The following is a 20,868-nucleotide window of genomic DNA, read 5'->3' as shown; positions in this document are numbered from 1 at the left end:
ATCTGGGTTCTGCCCCGGCCTGTGTGGGGCAGAGCGCGAGTTGTTCGTAGTGCTCCTCCGAAGCAGCTCAGCTAGGAAAGCTGCAGTTTGCGGGGTGCCTTTACCGCTCACGGCTTTGCTGTTGAAGTTCCTTAGGTTGGTAGAACATGGCGAGCAGCAATGGCTGGTTTCAGGGTGCTGGGATGCCCTCCTTTGACCCTGCAGCAAAGAGGATTTTGCCACGTGAGGCTGATTTCAGGCAGCCCGTTCGGAAGAAACTCTGGGAGCCCGTGACTCCAGGGCTGAATCCTCCACCTTCTCAGTGGCGCAGGCAACCAGGGGTGATGCAAAATCCAGGTATAGCTTTCAGTTACAAGCTGGGATTAGCTGCAAATGGTGTTGCAACCCTGTGCTCCTTTTTCTTATCACTGTGGGGTTTTTTAATGACTTTCTTAGCATCTTCTCCTACTTGTTCCTCTTCTTGCTATGTTTTAGCGCGCTGGAAGTTGGCTAGTGATTTGTTGTAGGCTTTTGTAGTTTGCCTATAGCCTGCAGCATTTCATAATTATGAAGTTCAAGTTAGACATTGAAAGTACTGTAGAGGTATAGGCTGTGTTTTGGCAATGTTCTGTTGCATGAGTTTTAGTAGATATCCTTGAGAAAACTGCAGTTCCAGATGTCCCAGCATGTATTTTGAATTCCATCACTTCGAATAGCTGCATTTGAGATAAGGCACCTATTTATGAGACTCGTAAACAAGGATTTATTTTAGTTCTTCTTGGCTGGGAGGTACTTGTGCCTGAGTATATCACAGCCCTGAAGCTGGTGATTCTATCCATCTAGTGGCTGGTGAAACTTTTACAGTGTCTTACAGCAGGGAGTTCTGCATAGTTTAGTGTGAAAAACCATAGGCTCTGCTGTTTTGAATCTGCCATCAGCAACTTCAGTTGGATCACTGGTTTACAAGAGTGGGGAGAGGGATATAGGTTGTGTTTATTAGTAATACCTGCCTGTATTCAGAGGTTGTTGGATTTACTACTCGGAGGAAAAGCTTTGATGCTTTTAAAAGAAGATATGCATACTGTTTCAGAATTGCTGGTGGTGTTAATGTAGGATTCCACACAAAGCAATAGTGCTCTACAGTATATCTTGTTGCTTTTTGTTCTTCTAAGAAGCGTCTGAAAAGCATTTATTGTAACCAGATTTAAGCTGTCAGTGAGTGTGTTCAGTTCTCAGTTTTGTTTAATAACCTTTTCTTTTTAAAGGGGCACACGCTTCACCATTGTCAGCACTTCCCTCACAGAATCAGCTAAAGGAGTTGATTGCAAAATATAAAGAGGGAGCAATAAACTCAGTATCTGCCTTGCATCAGTTTGCCCAAATGCATAACATGCAACTTGAATTGAAAGAAACTAGTGTGGCAGGTAAATGTTTCTTTTCCTAAATAAAGTATTACCTGCTTATCCTTGAGATTATCTGAATTTCTGCAGTTGGTATTGGTGGCACTAGTACAGATGATTTTTTTTTTTAATTGTTGATTGCACTACCCTTCACATAAGTTGCTTTCTGGCTGCCCTTTTATTGTCTGCACAGCTGTATCTCATGATAAAGTGCCACAGAATTAGATCAGATGAATTATATAGAATTCTGGCTGCTACCAGAACTCTGTGAAACGTGCATGACGTGAAAGCCGACGAAATTCTCGTGGAGGTGAAAAATATGAATTGTGTTTCGCCAGAATTGGCTTTTTTTCTCTTGTATTTTTTCTAGGCATTAATACAAGGGCATAAAGCTATGGATAAATTATCTTAAAATAAATTCAGTAATTGTGGCTGCTTTTTTTCCTCCTTTAAAGGTGATATCATAAGGCCTTATTTTGCCTTTTGTGCTGTGATAAATGGTGTTTCCTACAAGACCGGGCTGGGAAAAAACAAGAAGGAATCTAAATTAAATGCAGCTAAACTGGCTCTTGCTGAGCTACTTAGCTTGGAGAATACAGGGGCAAACTCATCTGAAGATTCAGGTAAATATTCCAGTAACACCTAATTAGGATTTAAAAAGCTGGCCCTAAAGGTTTCCTATGTAAAACCTCTGTGGGTTTATTAAATGCTTGTGCATCAGGGCCTTTGTCAGGTTTTTTGAATCCTTTGGGCAGATGTCTTTTGATTCTGAAACTGGTTTTTTCCTTTGTCATTTGTGTATTATCAGTTGGTAGTACAGAACCAAGAATACTGAGGGAATTACTTGTTGTTGTTTCGCTTGATTTGCTACTCAGTAGGTACAGCAACATGAAGTACATCTCAAGTGGTGTTGAATTTTTATGATTATAAGGGTTCCCCACTGATGTACTGCTTTAAATAGAATTCAGTTACTGTACTGTTTATCTTCTTTCAAGGTTTGTTGTCTAAAAAGTCGTAACTTTACAAGGACTTCAGATAGAAAAGGAATTTCTTAGGGAACTAGAAACTTTGACTTGCTGGAATTAAGTGTGAGATTCATGTTTAGAAATTAGCAAAATTCAAAATTCTGTTAAATTCTTAGATTTTCCTTGTGTTCCTGCCGAGCTCCAAACTCCAGCAAACTCTGCTTGTGTTTCAAGGACCTGTGTTGGTAAGGAATGATCTTGTTGTTCTCTGTTGATTCAAATTATCCAGCAGATCCCTTTTTTAGTTCCTCTTTTAATACATTTATTGATCTCTATATGGTACTGTTATTTTAAACATCTTCTCTTCGAAGAAGGCTGTAAGAATTAGTGTCACTAGGTCGGTTCCATAAATGGGAACTTCATTAAATTGCTTGAATTTAGGTAGTGAACTGATGACAGAAATAAACAGTATAATTAAAAAGTATTTCTGTCCTTGAACTAGTGTGCAATAGGTGATCAAAATTGATCAATATACTGCCTTATTATAATGAATGCTAAAAGCATAAAGTGCTTAGGTATTCTTGAACTTATTTTTTAATTCCAATAATCTTCAGAATCCCAAAAGTATGTGTTGATAGTAGTGCTTACACCATGTGTTCAGGTTTAAAGTTTGTCAAGTGACTGCTCATGTCTGGTTTTTCCCCTCCCACTTGCAAATTTGTCCCACTGGTTTCTGCTGTTTTATTTAGGAGGATGGTCTATATATCCAAAACTTTCCCAAGCACTGGAAGAAGTATTTACCAGGCTGACTGCCCAACATCCCGAGTACCAAAGCTGTGGGAGCTCACTGGCTGCCTTCATCATCGAAAAAGGCAAGTCTGTTTTGACTGTGAGCGTTGGGGAGCGGGAAACCTGGGCTGTTCCCAGAGAGCAGCTTGGTGGGCACGTGGCAGCCTGAGCAGACGAACCTCCCCCAATGTCTCTTTTTAGGTGGGCAGCAGGAAGTTGTGGCTCTGGGAACGGGGGAATGCAATTACAGCCGGCGCCTGGAGCCCTGTGGCAGAGTGTTGCACGACAGCCACGCCATCGTCACCGCCAGGCGTTCCCTGCTTAGGTGAGGAGGTGCCTGCAGATAGTGGCCTTGCAGCCAGTCCTTCTCAGTTTTACTTTGGCACTTGCATTTTGTAGCTGGTATCTTTTAGGTTGTTTTCAAATCGTGTGAATTAAACGTGTCTGTGTGTTAGTAAGCCGAGTAGTTTTTTTCACATTTACTGTTATTAAAACGCTTTCTTTCATAGATATTTGTATAGGCATCTCTTGCTGTTCTATAATAAAAATCCAGCAAAGTCGGAGAGATCCATATTTTGTACAGCACCAGGCTCGAAACTGCTCACCCTAAAGCAAAATACAACTCTCTCTCTCTACATGAACCAACTTCCAAAAGGAACTGCTCAGTTAAAGTCAGATGTGTAAGTACACGGGTTTTTGGAGATGTTGTAGTGGAAGATTCAGGAAGAGCTTTTGTTTATTACAGATAACTGTGTGCCCCCTTCTCATACAGTTAAAATACTAATAAATCATGAACTTAACCACTGATCAAGTGGATGTGATGACTTAATGTCATCCTTTGCACCACAGGATTAGAGTACAAAAAGGCTTGAGTTGAAGCCAAAGTCTACTGCTGTGCTTTGTAGGTAAAAGGTAATGAGAGAACCCTGATGGGACAAATACAATCCTATGCTTATCTTTACACTTCCAACTTTTGTTAAATTTCTGAAAGTTTGGGATTTTTTGGAATGGTTTTGATATTTAACAGCAGCAATCATTGGTTTACCAAGTTATGGACAGCATTATTTTGTGTCTCCTTTTATGGGTAGGGTAATGTCATACTATTGTAACTTTTTCATACATACATCCAGGTAGTTGCTTTCATGCTGAATTTGGGGGGTTGGGAAGGCAGACTTTTGACCTGGAAGTCACAGCCAGTTCGTTGCAGGAGCTCCTTCTGTTAGAACTGCAGGAGGTTTTAGGTGACTTTCAGTGTTGTAGCTCCTGCCCAGACTTGGTTGATGAGACTGGATGCATTTGTAAACTACCCTGAAATACTTGATGGGTCACAGGTTCACCACTTTCTCTTTTTGCCCCCTTCTGGCTTGTCCTGTCTTGAGACAAACTCAGAGAAGTATTTTCTTCTAATACAGTGGATTGGCTTATGTATAGAGTTATTTAAAGATATTTTTAGGAGGGAGCTACTTGCAAGTAATGCGTTGAGTAGCAAAGTGTGGCCACTTACTAACAGGTGGTATGTTACTTAAGCCAAAAATAAGCACTTGTTCTCTAATAATGTATTAGATATCACTTTACAATAATCTCTAATCAGAGTGCCTTCTCACTGAAAGCCATTCTCATCTTACTGTAGACATCTGGGTCCACAATCTCTATCTGCTTACGAAGCCAGTGAAGAATTGAGTCTCCATGTTGCTCTGGAAGGCAGGATTTACCTGGCTGTTTGTTGTCCCCCTAAAACTGTCAGAGTGAGCAGCATGTCAGGCAGTGACAAACTGACAAAGTGGGAGGTGGTTGGTCTTCAGGGGGCCTTGCTGAGTCACTTCATTGAACCAGTGTACATCAACAATATTCTTGTGGGTAAGTTTAATGCAAGTTTCAGTGGGGTCTTTGTATGGTTTTGTGTTCTGGTTTGATTAACATTTTATAAACCATTAACTAAACCAGATGATTCTCTAAAGAATTACAGTATTTTTCTGAAAAGGTACTAAGGGCGTATGTATTTCGAAATGCCCTAATGTAAAACTCAGACACTGTGGGTTTCTTGTAGCTTGCCAGATTGCCAGCCCTTCCTTTTCTATGTATTTGAGTTACAGAAGAAATTCAGCTTTTTCTAACGAGTTACATTTTTTATATGGAGAAAATATCGAATGTGACAAATGCTGTGTCTACTCTTCAGTCAAATGGTGACTTTAAGGTGACAGTGTTAGTCATTTCATTACTTGGGAGCAATAGAAAAACTTCTCAAATGCTTACTTAAGTAGTATTCAAAGTTAACATAATAATCTGTAATTACTATTGCCCTTACAATAGAAATGTTGACCCTTCCTTGACGTGCAGCGGACCAAAGTATATTTATTTAGTAGGTATTTAGCAGTGCTGTTGGATGTGGTGTGATGTGGGCAAGCTCCCTGGCATATCTTCAGATCTGGAATATCCAAGTTCTGTTTTAGAGGTGTCTTCTGCAGGGAACAGAAAAAGAGTTGATGAAAAATAATTGTTCGAAAAAGAAGGCATCCAATGGAAATAATGATGCCTCTGGAGAAGGAAGTGTGAAATCATTTTCGTTCTGTAAAATTGAATGTTGGAACTCATCTGCTGATCTTTCCACACTTTGATTTTATGTCAAAAAATAACTGTAGTGTAGTTTCTAAGAATGCAGAAACCATCTGCATTCTTAGATTTTTGGGGTTTTTTTCAATTTGATGTACTCACGTGTGACTGATATTGTTCTGTTTAATAGGAAATGGAAATTGTAAGGATACAAAAGGACTAGAAATAAGTATAAAGAAGCGTCTTGATGATGAACTTGTATCAAAGCTTCCCATGCCTTACCTGGTCAACAGATCTCATATTTACTTGGTGAAAGCTGCACAGCCGGTTCAAACAGATTTAAAACAGTGGTCTCTTAGTCTGAACTGGACATGGACAGATGCATCCGTGGAGGTTGTGGATGGGATAAGTGGAAAAACCACTGAAAGGTTAGGATTTCTCTTCGTGTCATTGGAAATCATGGTTAGCCTGATTGTTCTGTGCTGGTTCATTGGAGTATTCAGTTTTTAAGCTATGCATGGAGGCCACAGCATGAGAGACGTTCTCTCCTGTGTTGGCTGAATGCATCCTATGATTTAGATGCAGTTTCAGAGCTCTTGTAACTCCACAGGGGGATACTAAGATGTGAAACAAAACAGTTCTTTGAATGAAGATATTTCCAGTCTGTTATCTCTTGTAGCGCATGTTTTAGTTTTCACGGTACATGAATTAGCATCCTAGCTGAGACAAATTCCAGTTCGTTACTGTTCACAAAGTGTTAAGAGGGATTAAAACCCCCTGTGACGATCAGAGCAATCTCCCTGTAACGGTTTTGTTGCTGAGTTTGACTGTTCTCTCTCCCCGTGGCCGCAGCTCCCCGTTCCGGAGCGGCACCTGCATGGCCAGCCGCCTTTGCAAGGCAGCCATGTTCAGCCGCTTCAGGCTGCTCTGCAAGGAAGCAGGACGGACTGATTTGCTTCAGGTGGCAACATACCACGAGGCCAAGGTGAGCTGCTGCGGGGAGGGGAGGTGGGCTGAGTCGTCTCTTAGTGTCTGCTCTCAAAGCTGCTGTGATGACCAGGGCTGACTCTCTGTTTTGCTGTCAGCTTCACCTGAACAGCTTGTAAACAATCTGTATCTTTTTTTTTCCTCCTGTCAAAACATGCAAGAGACCATTTTTTTTAATGATTCAAAAACTACTTCAAAAAGAGATCGCTTGCTAATTGAGTCTTGATCTGGTTAGATTTGTATTGAATGATAGTGAATGTTTATTTTCTGTATAAAGATAATACTGGAACGGAAAAGACACTGAAAAAAAGTTTATCAGAACAATTTTCTCATCCCAGTAAATGCCCAAAAATATAAAAGGGATATGTTTTTAGGGTCTAAAACTTCCTCTCATTGTCAGCATTTGAGGGAATTGTAAGATCTGTAGTTACTGTTTTCTGCAGTGTTTGTGCTTGTGCATATTATGTGCTGCTGGTAAAGAACACAGGTTTCTGTAACCATCATCTCTAACCGTCATTCTTGAGATTTTTCAGGGTCTTCCTTTTTCTTGTTTTAGGTTCAGTCTCAATTGTACCAAGAAGCTAAAAGCTTGCTGCAGAGCTACTTAGAGCAGCACAGCTATGGATCCTGGATTGTGAAGTCTCCACATATTGAACAGTTCAGTAACTGACTGTGAGGTGGATTGTGTGTGAAGTCAGTTTGGATGATCTATTTCAGTGAAGTAATGCTCTGATTAGTAAAATGTTTAATTGTAAGTTTGTATTTAGAGGAAGAAAACAATTCCAGAATTGCTTCTCTTCAGTTCAAATGCAGTTGCTAAACCACCTGTAACAGTTCAGTCTTTTCCAAAAGTTGATGTTTTCTCATAGGTTAGGAGTATCCAGTGGCTTCGTAAATCTGTTTTGCTTTGCTCCCCAATGGCAACTCATTTCAACCCCCTCATCCCCACCCAGTGTCACACACTTTCACCTTATGGAGTTACATGGTTTTTTCTTGATGGTTCCATGATTTCTCTATCCCGATTTCTTCGTTTTCCCTACCTTTTTCATATATTTCTTTTAAGAAAGAAAAAAGATCAGTAAAAGCTGGATTTCTTAAAAAAAAAAAAGGCATACCAATGAGAGAATCTCTCTCAGAAACGAAAATGAGCAAGCTGTGCCTTATCTGTAGGCATCCATCCTTTACTAGTTCTTTTAAGAGTTTTTTGTTTAGTGTGGATTTGCCAAGTGGCTCATAGTTTGCCATGTATTGTTTGTGGTGGAAGGGTTAAAAAGTAATTGTGTACTTCCAGTGAACTTCAAATTACCAGCTGTTAATCAACTGTTAAGCGACAATCACTGGTTTTGGTAGTGGATTTAAAGTGTTCTCCAGGTGTCAAAGCTGTAAATAAGAAAATAATGTGATGTGGTACAGAAGTCACCAGAAACAAGGCTCCTTCAGCCTTTGTGGGCTGCCCCAGAACCCATCAACGTTAGTGCTTGTGGACGAGCTGGACTCCTCCACTCTCAGATGACTTCATCACTGTGCTGATGAGTCCTCACAAAATTGTCTGCATACATAATGATCTGAAAAATGGTGCCTGTCAAGGGGGAAGTCGCTTCCTTGTGAATTCTGGTAAGAATATGGTAGCGTTGGGATAAAGTTGAAAAGGATGTTAGATGCCATACTTGGGTTTGGTGTGGTCTTGTGGAATACTAGTGTGTTTAAGCTAGATAATACACTTTTATTATGTTACTTGACTTTTGTGCGTCATCCAGGTGTGGAAAGCTGTTATGTAGTGTTCTTTTACATCAGTACTAGTGCTGTTGTCATGTTTCAGCTTCTTGTTTTCAAAGGATTCTAAACAAACTCCCCTTTCTAGTATTTTTTTCTCCTTAATCTGTTTTTGTAACTAGTATGTGGAGTCACTTCTGGGAGTGATCTTATGCTGACTTTCAAATTGTTGAAACTCACTGACTTGTTTTACTACTTGGTTAACTTGGGAGATTGTGTGATGCTGTTTTGGTTTTTTTCTGTGGCACTTGGCTCCACATGCTATTTGCTCCATGTAATGTTTTCTTTCTAAGAATGCCGGAGAATGACCATCACATTCAGGCTAGAGTGGAGTGTTGCCTTTTTCCAGGGGTGTTAAAAGCTCAATAAATTTCCTTGACAATGTTTTAACTATATCTGCATACATATACGTGTCAAATCTGACATACATGTAACATACCACATGTGTGTTAGTGTTCTATGCACTTCTGGACTGACTCACACGTGTTAAGTGACACACTTTGTCATGGCTTAGGAACGCTGCTTCCCCAATTCAGTGCCCCCACCGAGAGTCCAAACCACACCCTGCTCTCTCTCTCTCCCATTTTCCCCTTCCTGCTGCTGGGGAGATGGAGAGGAGAACTGGAAGCACAAAAGGTCATGGTTTGAGGTAGGAGCTATTTGTTGGAGACAGCAATGAGGTAAGAAAAGGAACAGAAACAGCACCAATGCTGATGACAACGGGTACAAGAAAAGAAATTATTCACACAGAGGAAAAATCACACTAATAGGTAACACTGGACAGCTCCCTCTGCCATGTTTTCTTGACTGGAGGGAACCCCTTCTCCCTGGAAGAGAGTCACCTTTTCCCCTGCCCTGGGAATGTGAAGTGGTATAAAATAACCACACTCTGTGTCCTAGCTGTGTCCCCTCTTGGCTACTGCGAAAGTTAACCCTGTCCTGGCCACAGTCAGGGCACACGTCAGGTCTGACATACACGTAGCATAGCTCTACCATGCCATACTTGCCAAATCTGACGTCTTTGGCAAATCTGGCATGTCACATAGGTCGCAGGGATCTTGTCACATCTCATGTCATGTCATGTCACATACGTGTCACATGTGTAATGTCATGCCACATCTCAGGCTTCATGCTGTCGCATGTCAGATGCATGTCATATAAATGTCACGTAGATGTCATGTCCTAGGTATGTCACGTGCCACATACGTGACACCTTTCATGTCACACGCATGTCATACATTTTTGTGTGATAGTGGAGTTGTGCAATCAAGCAGGAGGAAAAAAGCTCAGGAAATCAATTGTAGTTAGTATTTTAAGGGGTTCTGCTGAGGTTTTTTTACAACTTCCAGGGAAAAGGCATGTATGCTAAAGTTCACCTTGTTAGGCATTTTCAGATGCTTTTAGTATAATATCCTTTTTCTCTAAAGACATCTTTTACAGTTTAGGCCATACACGAGCTGATCACAAAAATACTATTAAAGTATGTGAAGCTGCCTCTAATTTAAGTGTAAATTTGACAGACAAAGGCAACTACAACCATGTGTATCACAGATGTCTTCCTCACACTTCAGTTAGCTGTATATATCAGCAGTGATGTCTTGAAGCACTTTTTGGAGTTGCTACCTGGGGAGCAAGCCAGCCTGAAAATGTCTTGAAAATTCACAGCAGAGCATGGCTACTGAGCAAAAGTGATGTGTCAGTCCCCAAAACTAGGGCCAGGACAGCCAAAGCCTCCCCTTTCCATGACTGTAAGTCTGCAGCTGTCTCAAATATCGTAGCCCAACTCCAAAGAAGTTCATGCAGACCAAATGCCAAAATGTATATATTTTCAGTGTATTATTGAACTACGGTTCTGTTTCCATTCTCTCCCCAATACTGAACAATAGAGTGTAAGTCAGCACCCCTTGGATCAGCTTCCCACTAAATCTTTCAGGCACAGACCTGATGGGGAGGCTAGCAGTTGTGTTCAAGGGAGTGTCTGGATTTGACTCTGCAGGTCAGTGCCAGTGCTAGGCAATCTCGACCTCACTCAGTTTTATTGTTGTGGTCACTTAGGTGTGAGATGTCTTCCAAGGCTCTGCACGCTGAACCCCACAGGTGGCAGTGCTAGCCAGAATTCAGTAGCGTTCATACAGTTCATACTCATGCAATATTTACATTCTTACAGATGTTTTGAAGCCTAATTTCTGTTTATTTCAGAGGCTCGGTACTTACAGTCTCACTTTCTTTAAAGATTTCATTACTTTTGCAGTCTGCTTTTAAGAATTTATCAAGTAAGAAGGAATGTATGTAAACAGAAGGATTATTCTACAAAGATTGACAAGGTAGAGTTATTATGAAGACACTTCTTGCCTGTCTTCTGTGTCATACTGCATTCAGGTATTTCTGTTATTCCTGTCATCTGATTTGAGAAGAGGGTGGAGCTTCTCTGTTTGTGACTGAAGTGACTGACAGTATTTTGCTTTCCTGAGTCCCTGTGGGTGGGGACAGAGCACTCCTTTGCTGTGGGAAGAGAGGAGAAGTGGAGCAACAGACAGCAGTGCTGTAAGTATTTTCCCAGTTTTGGCAGAAAGCTGTCATTAACGCCTATTTTCTCTTTGCAGCAGGCGAGGAAACTGATGTTCTTTCCACTGTTAGTCTGGTTTGAAGTGTAAGTACTCCATACCGCACCCACCAGGAAAACACATCAAAGGCTAAACGATAGGCTGATAACTTGTAGTAGGCTTACTTTCATCGATTGTAGCCTGCCTTGTTAGCATTGAGTTGTGGCTTTTGCATTGTAAAACATGCTCTTACTTGCTTCTTTCTGCATAGAACTACAATGTCACATAACTGACTGCATCTGCTTTTGAAGTAAGCACGTTTCTGAGTTTCCACAGAAAGGTTTCTGACAATACCTAAGGCAGTACACGTTCACATGGAGTTATCACTTTAGTTACATCAGTTGTAACTGGAAAGAGTTGGGTATATAAGTGTTCTGGGACCTCAGTTACCTGCACAGTTATTTGAGTTGTTTTACTGTTTTTGTAATGTTTCCCTGTCTCTGAAGATTTTTGAGAAGTACGTGTTTTGCGTACGCCAATGAGAAAAACGTGTCCTGCAGAAAGCTTGTGTAGCTGAGGAGTACAGCTCACAGAAAACGGGTTTGGTGTTCTTTTGGGGGAAAGCAACTTGATACTGTTACTTCTACACTTTGTGCTGGTATACCAGCGTAAACTGGTATTTTATGTTGCTTTCAAAAGGATATCTGCGGGGGTCTTGCTTTGAGTTTGGTACCTGTACACTTGATACGCTGCTAAACACTTCATTGGGGTTTTTTTAGTGTGTTTTTAAAAAAGTAGAGTAGTGAGTCACCAGTGAAAAAAGACTGTATTGTTTAACAAAGAAGACTCAAGACATTTTTGTATGTTATTGAAATTTATTAAATATAATCCACAAGTAACTTTCAGTAGTTTTTTCAATAAATAGTTGCTTCTCAGTTTATTGACAAGTTTTCCAAAGGACATTTTGAGCCCGTAGGGCTTACAGAAAGGATCAAGCACGGTCTTAGAACAGACTGTCTTATCATCCACACTAAGAACAGACAGTGGTCCCAAAATGGACAACAAGCCAGTTGTATGCCCCAGGGCAAAATATATAAATTAGTCATAATTAAATATTCAAATAAATAATGTAGCAGTAAAAATAAAAATGGTTATAAGATTTCTTTTAGCATAGATTGCAGAACGGTGAGCAGTTCTTGGTGAAATGCAGGAAACTTCGTCTTGTCATGAGCTTCACACTTCTTGCATCCAGTTCCTGAGGAAGTATTTGCCTGCAATACAGATATTTCTGTTTGTTGGTGATAACTCTTGCTAGCTGATTTTAACTATAATGCATCAACTTAAGACCGTTGCCTACCTCAAGACACCTGAGATTCTTTTGGATATTTTGAAGATGTATGCGGTTCTGGCCTTCAGTTTCCTTTTCCAGGAGTGTCAGTTCTCTCTGGTAACAGCGTAGAGTTGTCTGGCCACACTCCTAAAACAGTCAGCAAAATTGTTATGTGTGGAACTATTGCCATTTGAAAAATCCCAATTACCCATTGTTTTTTTCCTCATGCCAGGAAGTGAGCTGTTTGTTTTCTACAACGTGTAGTTCCTTTGTTCACCTAAAGTTATGAGATGTTACATGTGGCCTTAGTTCTGTGGTAGATTGTTGTAGCTCTTGAAAAGTGAGTAATCCTTACAGGACACTTGAGGAGTTGGAATATCTCTTGGGAACACAAAGCTGTAATATTTGTTCCTAAACTGAGTTTCAGTCCTGGTTGTCATCTGGAAATCTTGTCTTAGCAAACAGGTGGCCTTTCTTAGAGGCATTTCCAGTTAGTGCACTTTAGTTGCTCTGTCTAATATCTGCATCAGACCCGGCTTTTGAACAGGGTGAATAACTCTACACATCACTTTTACAAGCTGTTTCAGGCACTCAGTGACAGCATATTAGTAATCAGCCTCAAATATTTGCATTGAAGCACTGGAGCTCTGAGGTAGTTAGGTCATGTTGCCAGTTCTCTCATATTGCCAGCATGAGAGAAAAGTGATGCAGGTAAGGAAGTGGCTGCAGGATCTGACTTCAGATCTCTACTGAAACAAAATTGCTGTTAAGTGAGAATTCTTCTGAATTAAAAAATTATCTGGAGGTTCCAAAGTAGTTAACAGATAATTTCTGTAAAGATTTTAACTACTTCCCAATTCTAAATAATTGATGCTCTCGTTCACTGGCCTATTTGTAAAGCTGCACTTAGAACACTGTCTGCTCTCTGATGTGCAGTGTTTCACAAAGAAGTGACCACAATGGTATTCTTGTGGAACTAAGTCTCAGGTAGTAACTCAGTCCCATAAAATATGATATATCGCTTATACAGTCTTTAAATAATCTATAAACCACGTTTTTCCTGTGAATTCAGCCATGTACTAAGCAGGATGGATAGGGAGCGTTCATTCTGTATTACATTGCACAAAACAGTGAGATAATATTGCGTATCAACCTGTTAATGTTCGAAAATAAAAATGAAAAGCAGGAGTTTCTTTAAGGAACTGCACTCCCTACATTGACTTCAAACTGCTCGGATTTTTCTTTTATATCTGACTATCTGCCGAGCAACTTATTTCGATCTAACTCAATAATGTATCATTTTAAAGTAGCCGTACCCTAGGGGTCCTTCTGAGAACAGAAAATTTCAACTCACCTGCTTGTCGTTTGGTGTGTAAAAGTCAAGATGATCCATCTGTGGAGAAGAGGGAGAAAAGGTTAGTTTTTCTGAAAAACAAAATTACACAGGAAAAAATAAATAGGAAAGAATCTTCAAATAAAAGAAGATCCCCACTTACATCGTCGATGTCTTTCAGAAGTTCTAAATCGCTTATTAAAGCTTTAAGAAGGCCCACTTTCTCAGCAGTTGATAGATTTGCTTTACAATCTTCAGCCATAAGAGGTGCTCCATAAGCTGCAGTCATGAGAATTACAGCTGAAATACAGCTGAAGATCAGAACTTTGCACATCTTGTCAGTGTTATGTAGGTGCTAATATTAGAGTTGTGATATATGGTGAGAGCTGGTAAGTTGGCATTAGGCTGTTCAGTGTATTTATACTCTTCTTTCTTGGGGGGGGGAAAAAGATGGGGGCGTCATGTAGAAGAGGTATTATTACACATTTTTTCATGTGTTCTACCTGCATGGCAAGAATCATTAGTTTTCTTTTTCCTCCCCTGATGACACTTTGGAATTTTTATCAAGCAAGAGGGATTTTACCTACATTGACTGCTGTAAGAGAAGCCCACACTCACTCTGGGCAGTCTGTCTGTGCTTTCTGCATGAAACACTTTTTCCCTCTTGGGATGCCCCACTCCCCCAGAGAACATGCCATAGAATAACCTACTGCCGTAGTACACAAAATGTCCTAAATATGTATAATCATTCTGTTTGTTTATCTGTATATAGCTACCCTTTCACATATCCTGGGGCATTATTTAAGAAGAAAGAAGCCTTCTAATCTTAGTAATTGTTGATTAAACAACAGGAAGAAAGTTGGCTTCCTGTGTGAAGGTGGTTTTACCTGTCATCGTTCGCAAAGACAGTGTAAGCTTAGGTGCCCAAATTTGAGATGTTCGTGAAACAAACTCCAGCAGAATTCCTTGCTTTGGGATGTTAAACCATTTTCTCTGTTGCTGTATATCTTAATGCCATCCTTTTCTTCATTGTATGCGACTTTCACTTTTCTCCAGCTTGCAGTGAAAATGCACCGCTCTAAAGTATTTACAGATTTTCTTCCTGATAAATAACCCACTGCATTTTGTGGTGTGTCTCACAGTACTGAAGTTCAGAGCAGGCACTCATTTGACACTGAACTCTTGCATAGTATTGCTAAATTCTTTTCTGGTTCAGGGGTCTGTTGGCCGATACCTTTGGAATTCATGATTTCCTTCATTTTGGGTGTAGTTCTGAGCCAAATACTCCCCCTGCTGCCCGGCAGTCTCTGACATTATCTGAAACATGGTTCTTTTGCTCAGTGAATTCAGCTGCTGAATACATTCTGGGTTTGCACACTGCTGTGGTTTGAAGTTTTGTAGGATTTAGGATGTGCAGGACTTGCAGGGGTAACTCTTTCATCCACCATTGCATATAAAGCTCCATGTGCAAACCCACATTACATGTTCTGATCATGTCATCAGAGGGGCAGTGGAGCTGCTGGAAGTTGGTTAGAATAGAATATGCTTTTGCTTGGATTAAACACAGTCCATTTCTGTAATTCTTTTTATTAGCAATTGTCTGTCTGTTAACCACTAAATTGGTGTCAATTATCAGTGTGATCCAAGCTCCTGGATAAGGTCTTAATTCCCTGGTTTTGAAATAAGTACAAACATTTCATGTGTGTGGTCACACAGAAGTCCTGGTAGCTATTGTAGCTTGCAGTATGTAGTGTATGTGCAGTATGAAACTTTTTCTGGTGCTTTATATTTGTTTCTTCTTTCTTGATAGTAACCAGTTTCTACCAGGAGTTATGCCTGCAGAGGTGACCTGCTGAGCACTTGATTGTCAGCTTTTCTGCGGGGTGTTTATAAAGTTAGGCCATTTTATTCAAGGGGTTTAGATGTTTGATTTAAATTATTGTGTTCTGACTCTGTGGAGCATTAAAAAAATAGCTGGGTACTAAGCACAAGACACATTTTTGTTTGTAATTGTCCTTACTGTTTTCTTACTGTTTTCAGCACTATTCAGTCTTTTCTGTGTCAGCTCTATAACACTGCAGAGGTTTCTCTCCTTATAAAATATTTCATGGAAATACATTTGGAAACACTCGATTTACTGTGCTGTTCAGATTTCAGGAGTCACAGTCTGAACTCACTTATAACTGGGCAAGGAATTACTTGGGATTTTATTCAGAAGTACAGTGATTTAGATAGTTCTCCCAACTTCACCACAGGGTTGATTGCATTTTAACAGGAAATGAAATGCCTCTGTGAATGCTGAACTCCCCAAATCCTGCCTTTAAAAAATATTGGGGGCAGGTAGCAGTGACCGTGTCATAACTGTAGTTGTTTTGGTTTTGGTTTTAATGGACTAATATGAAAGGCTAGTTGATTTATATCTCATTTTATTTCTGAATATTGTTACACTAAAACACTGTTAGAAGAAAATGCACCCTACCTGAAAAGCTTTAGGAAACACTTTAAAAGCCTCACCTAAATTTTCAAGGAAGACTTTAAAACACGTATGTTAAAGGGAAAGAAGTACTTGTGGATAAGGGAGCTGGAAAGGGAGAAGAATGTTTGTGTCCTGCCGTTGTTTTAGTGGATTGTTTATCCTTTTGGTAGTGCTTGTGCCTAATAAAAAGAATAAGAGCTCATTCTCTGTTTTAGAAAATGAGTAAAAGTAAATGACACATGCTGACTAAACCCCAGGTCTGTAGAACTTCAAAGCCTGGAAAAGTTTTTACATAGGATCTGACTCCTCTCAGTGTAGACTTATTTTTTGTGTCTTTCTGATCAGAAAGCTTGCATCTCCTTTTTTTTTATTTTTCTTTTTTCTCTTTCTCCCTTTGCAAACCTGATGACTGGTGAATTTTGCAGGCAGGTTGTGGTTTCGTTGAGGTATTTGGCATCTTGTTGATCAAGGTGCTTGCCTCTTTTCTCCATCAGCAGAACAAAGCAGTATTCAGCTAGAGTCACTGTGAATGTCGTATTTGGTACTTCAGTTCATGGGCAGGGCTTTTTTTCAGACTCCTACTGTAGTAACATGTTTGTGCAAGGTTACTGTCTGTAGAGCAGCAACCACAGCAGTGGTTCACGTGTCTTCATGTGTCTCATGAAGGGTAGAATCACTTTTTGGTCATGGTCTGATTTAGCTCTTTCTTACTCTGTTTTGAAGAATTTTTGAATGACTTCTGCTTTTGCAGATCTTTCTCTTCAGTCAAGTGTTAGCAGAGGTTCTTGATCCTGCCATCCTTCCCATTTTAAAAAATGGAAACTTCCCAAATCCCCGTGATTGTAAAACTCAAAATCTCTAACCTGCTAAATAGGAGGATGCTGTGGTTTTTGTTGAGCAAGATCAGCCATGGCAGTATCTGAGTTAAACCAGTAATCTGTGTCTCCATGTTGCAGTCTGTAGTTCATGGAATCATAGAATGGCTTGGAAAGGACCTTAAAGATCATCTAGTTCCAGTCCCTCTGCCCTGCACAGGGACACCTTCCACTAGACCAGGTTGCTCAGAGCCGCATTGAACCTGGCCTTGAACACTTCCAGGGAAGTGTTTTATTAATGTATTTGTTTGATAGATGCTACAAGTAGAATAGTGTTCAGATAAATGCAATGGATTCCATAATGTATTAGTATTTAAATATGGGAATGGATAGTGGATTAAACTAGTTGAATGTCGTCCCTGATTAGGGTAAGTACCTCCTGTTTCAAGAGAAAGTGCCAAAAATAACCAATCCCAAAGTGAGTAATTCTTAGAGGGATTTTTTTTTTCCCTGCAAGAACGTCAGTGGGGGTTTTTTTGTGAGAAAGTCTTCATTTTGGAGGGTTAACTAAAATGATCTGAAAATGGTTGACAATTGGAAATCTCTTCACAAAACCTGTGTTTGGAGTAATCTTTCATTGAAAGGACTAACATTAAGTGCGAACACTTTAAAAGGAAAAAAAATTCTGATTATAAACCAGCCTGTCCTTGGGGAAAGTCATTTAATGTCTTAGGAACTGACACGAGTTTCATCCTTCTAAAAATTTTATTGATAATTGTTTAATAGCTGTGAATTTAGTTAAGCTGTAGGGAGCCTTGGTGTTTCCTTTCACCATAGTCTGCTTTTTGTGAACTTCAGAGTCAGGGCTTTTGTTTTATGGTAAAATTTGGGGTGATTGCAAGTCTGAATGACAAAGTGAATTACTGTGAGAGTTATAGCTGAATGTCAAGTTAGGAAGGTTTATTAATAAAGGGGACGGATTAGGACAGGATGTAACACGTGCTGTATTTACAGAGGAAATAGTTTAATTTTTGCAAGATTTCTGGGTGAACTTGAATGGTTTCTTTTTGTCCAGGTATAATCTGTTTTCGGTAGGTCCAGCGTACATTTGCAAGGATGATTATCAGTCCTGTATTCTCATGTTTTCCTTTTATATCCAAATGGATCTTTTTAGACTGTCTCCTCAGCGAAGTGTTGCCCATATCAAAACTGTAGTTACCAGTTTCCTATTTAGTGCAATGTGCACCAAACCTGCTAAAAGTGTTCGTGGTATGCCCACAAAATAATACAAGTGTTAACCTCTGCTAGTTTTGTTTCACACTTGTTTTTAGATGCAGAACTGTGAAGACCAACCCAAACACAGTGCTGATGAGGCACAGTTCTGTGAGGGAAAGCAAAGTGGAGGTGTCCTGCAGAGAGGAAATCAAATCAGAGCATCCTGGTCAACCGAATAGACAAAGAGGTGCTTTGTTGTGGCTGGGAAGAAGCTGACATCTGTCAAATAGTCTGTGTAGGTCAAATTAGAAGAACAGTACTTGTTTTCATTTTGAAATGAGAAGTGGACAAAAAGCCCAAAGGCAAAAGATTTCTGCTTTTCATTATTACCGTTTAGCAGTGGAGAAGAGACTGGCACATACAGTGACAGGCTAGGCTGTTGCCAAACTCTTCTCTCTGTCTGGATTTAAGAAATGTATGGTAAAATGCAAATGGCAATTGCCCTGCTGGGTCAAAAGGCCAGTGTCAGGTTATAAGCGTACAGGAAGTTAGCAAACCACAGACAGACAGTAGTGTTTCACCTTAGTGAGGGCTCTGACAATTCACATGCCAAGCAGATGGCCTAGATTTGTCACTAGATAGGGGCAGAAGGTCTTGAGGCACAACCTCAGTGCTGGTTGGCTCAGAATTGGATATGGGCATTGTTATGTCAATGTACCCATTCTCTTCAAGTTCACTTTCTTGATTCCATTTTCCCTTTGCTCACTTTTCCCACTTGCTTCACGTCGGTTGTGTGGAATTCACCGGGGAGGAGCAGGGGCTTCCCCACACGTACTTATTTTGCCTACTGTCATACCCAAGGCCAGCATTGTATTCCTTTAGTGCCTTGAGTGTTACAAGCATTGGTGCAGAAGTGTCTGATCAAAGACTGTGTTCCTCTTACTCTGTCCATCTTAGCCAAACCTTCTCTCTGTGGAATGTAGTGGAGTTCTGTTGAAGTGGCAAAGGATTTGTTTTGACCTAGTCTAAACAACACTGGGAGGAGAATAACAGTTTGTTTTTCTTAAATTCTGGAGCTTTGCATCATCAACTGAAGAGTCCGTTTCATTCATATTTTTCTCCAAAGGTAGCCACAATCAGAAACTCAGGGCATGTGGTGCTCCTGAGAACTATCCCCAAAGCCAGCTGTTCTCAGCTCAGAGGAATTACTCAGTTGGAAGTGGTTCCTTTGTATTAACTAACCCACAGTGTATGTCCAGGCTCTGCCTTGAACCACTCTTAGATTCACAGCACAAATGGTTTGCAGGTTCCACACATCAACCTACTGCAGCTCTGCATGTTTTGATCCTGGTTTATTTGATGGTTTTACCTTTTGGTCCTTGTACTGGGAAAGGTGGTGAGTCTTCCTGCCTGCCTGTGCTGTGACACTCAAAATTACGTGGAACTTTCTAGGCTTTTTTTCCTGTTCTACTTATTTGCTGTACAAACCAACAAAACAACAGAAATTTGATTTGTTTTGTTGTCCTTGCCTGAGCCCTTTGAAATTCTGCTGTTTATCTTTGGAAATGAGAGCACTGCATCCCTTCCCCTATTTCACCAAAAACAACTAATAGTTGCAATTTGCTTCATTTTCAAGAGTGAGAGTTTTAAGGGATACACCACAAAAATAATGAATACAAATGCAAATTTAGTAGTGATTACCAGGGCAAATTTCCATACTAGGGACCTGGCATGCTATGAATTTAAACACAAAGCTGAAGAAAAGGTATCTTTTCCTAGAAAAATCCTCTGTGGGTGTCAGGGGGATTCAGAGCTAAGGAGTGTTCTGGTTTTTTCATTCATGTTGAAGATGATTTTACTAACACGGATGGAGCAAAGCCATCTTTGGTCCTAACACAAGTGCTGTAGTAGACAAGCTGAATTTCATGTGTGTCTGCAATTCTTTGTTACTATTAAAATATTTTTTCCTGTCTAGATAAGTTTTACGAGTTTACTCTGCATTTGTTTGTATTAGGCACAGCAGTTCAGCATCCCTGGTTCATTTAAAAACCATAAACTCGACACAAGTGTTTTATGTGTAGAAAAATCACAGTCAGTTGACTGGCCATAAGAACGTCAGTACAGTGATTAGAGCTGCTCAAGGTCTCAGCAGTGTGTGTGAGCACACAATAAAAATTCCAGATCCCAGTGTGGTAGGAGCACGTTTCATACTGTGGTGATTTCAGGAGAGCAGCTGCCCTGAGATCTACATGTCTGCCCCAGCCACGTCACGACGCCGTGGCCGTGCAGGACCCGTACGTGCGTCACCTTCCCTCTGTGCCTTGGGTTTCTCAGAAAGGAAATGCAGTTGCGTGGGCTGGGAGGAGATCTGGGTGTTCTTACTCAGTCGTGATCTGGACCATCAGTGTAGCACCTGTATCAGCTCGTGCCCATCTCTCAGTCTAAATGGGGAACTCAGAAATTACAGTGCAGTTCTTCCCTTTAGTGCCGAAAGAGCATCATGGAATGCTCTGGAGAGATCTGTAGGTATTGGTAGAAACAAGTTTTCCCAACATCTGTGTTGTAATGGGGAGAGTGAATGTCTGTGGTACTTGGCCAGTGAGGAGACTGGAGTATTAAATTCCTAACCAGTGGAGACTGGTTAGGTGGCAGAATTGCAAGAGGTGTGAAACCCTTCAGACCTAGAACATGTTTTCAGTTCAAATGTGTGCAC

General features: G+C 40.4%; 1 protein-coding gene across 1 annotated transcript; it reads left to right on the top strand.

The window, feature by feature from the left end:
* The first annotated feature begins 81 nt into the window (after nucleotides 1–81).
* ADAD1 (adenosine deaminase domain containing 1) lies at nucleotides 82–7,686 on the top strand. The gene is made up of 11 exons (XM_029964056.1): nucleotides 82–336; nucleotides 1,245–1,403; nucleotides 1,835–2,002; nucleotides 2,521–2,589; nucleotides 3,094–3,216; nucleotides 3,335–3,458; nucleotides 3,643–3,813; nucleotides 4,764–4,990; nucleotides 5,874–6,111; nucleotides 6,536–6,668; nucleotides 7,227–7,686. Exons 1-11 carry the CDS (start codon nucleotides 147–149, stop codon nucleotides 7,338–7,340), a joined length of 1,716 nt encoding a protein of 571 aa, XP_029819916.1. The 5' UTR covers nucleotides 82–146; the 3' UTR covers nucleotides 7,341–7,686.
* Nucleotides 7,687–20,868: the final 13,182 nt, after the last annotated feature.

The sequence above is a fragment of the Manacus vitellinus genome, unplaced genomic scaffold, assembly GCF_001715985.3.
Source record: "Manacus vitellinus isolate BGI_N305 unplaced genomic scaffold, ASM171598v3 scaffold_69_pilon, whole genome shotgun sequence".
Lineage (NCBI taxonomy): Eukaryota > Metazoa > Chordata > Aves > Passeriformes > Pipridae > Manacus > Manacus vitellinus.
Note: the sequence above shows the minus strand (reverse complement) of the source record. Positions and strands in the feature narration are given on the sequence as shown.

Bases quoted from the DNA above. Each gene is read 5' to 3' on its own strand.
- ADAD1 (XM_029964056.1), top strand. From the start codon at position 147: ATGGCGAGCAGCAATGGCTGGTTTCAGGGTGCTGGGATGCCCTCCTTT. The intron at 337-1,244 runs GTATAGCTTTCA...TTCTTTTTAAAG, and splicing joins AGGGGTGATGCAAAATCCAG to GGGCACACGCTTCACCATTG. The intron at 2,590-3,093 runs GTAAGGAATGAT...TGTTTTATTTAG, and splicing joins TGTTTCAAGGACCTGTGTTG to GAGGATGGTCTATATATCCA.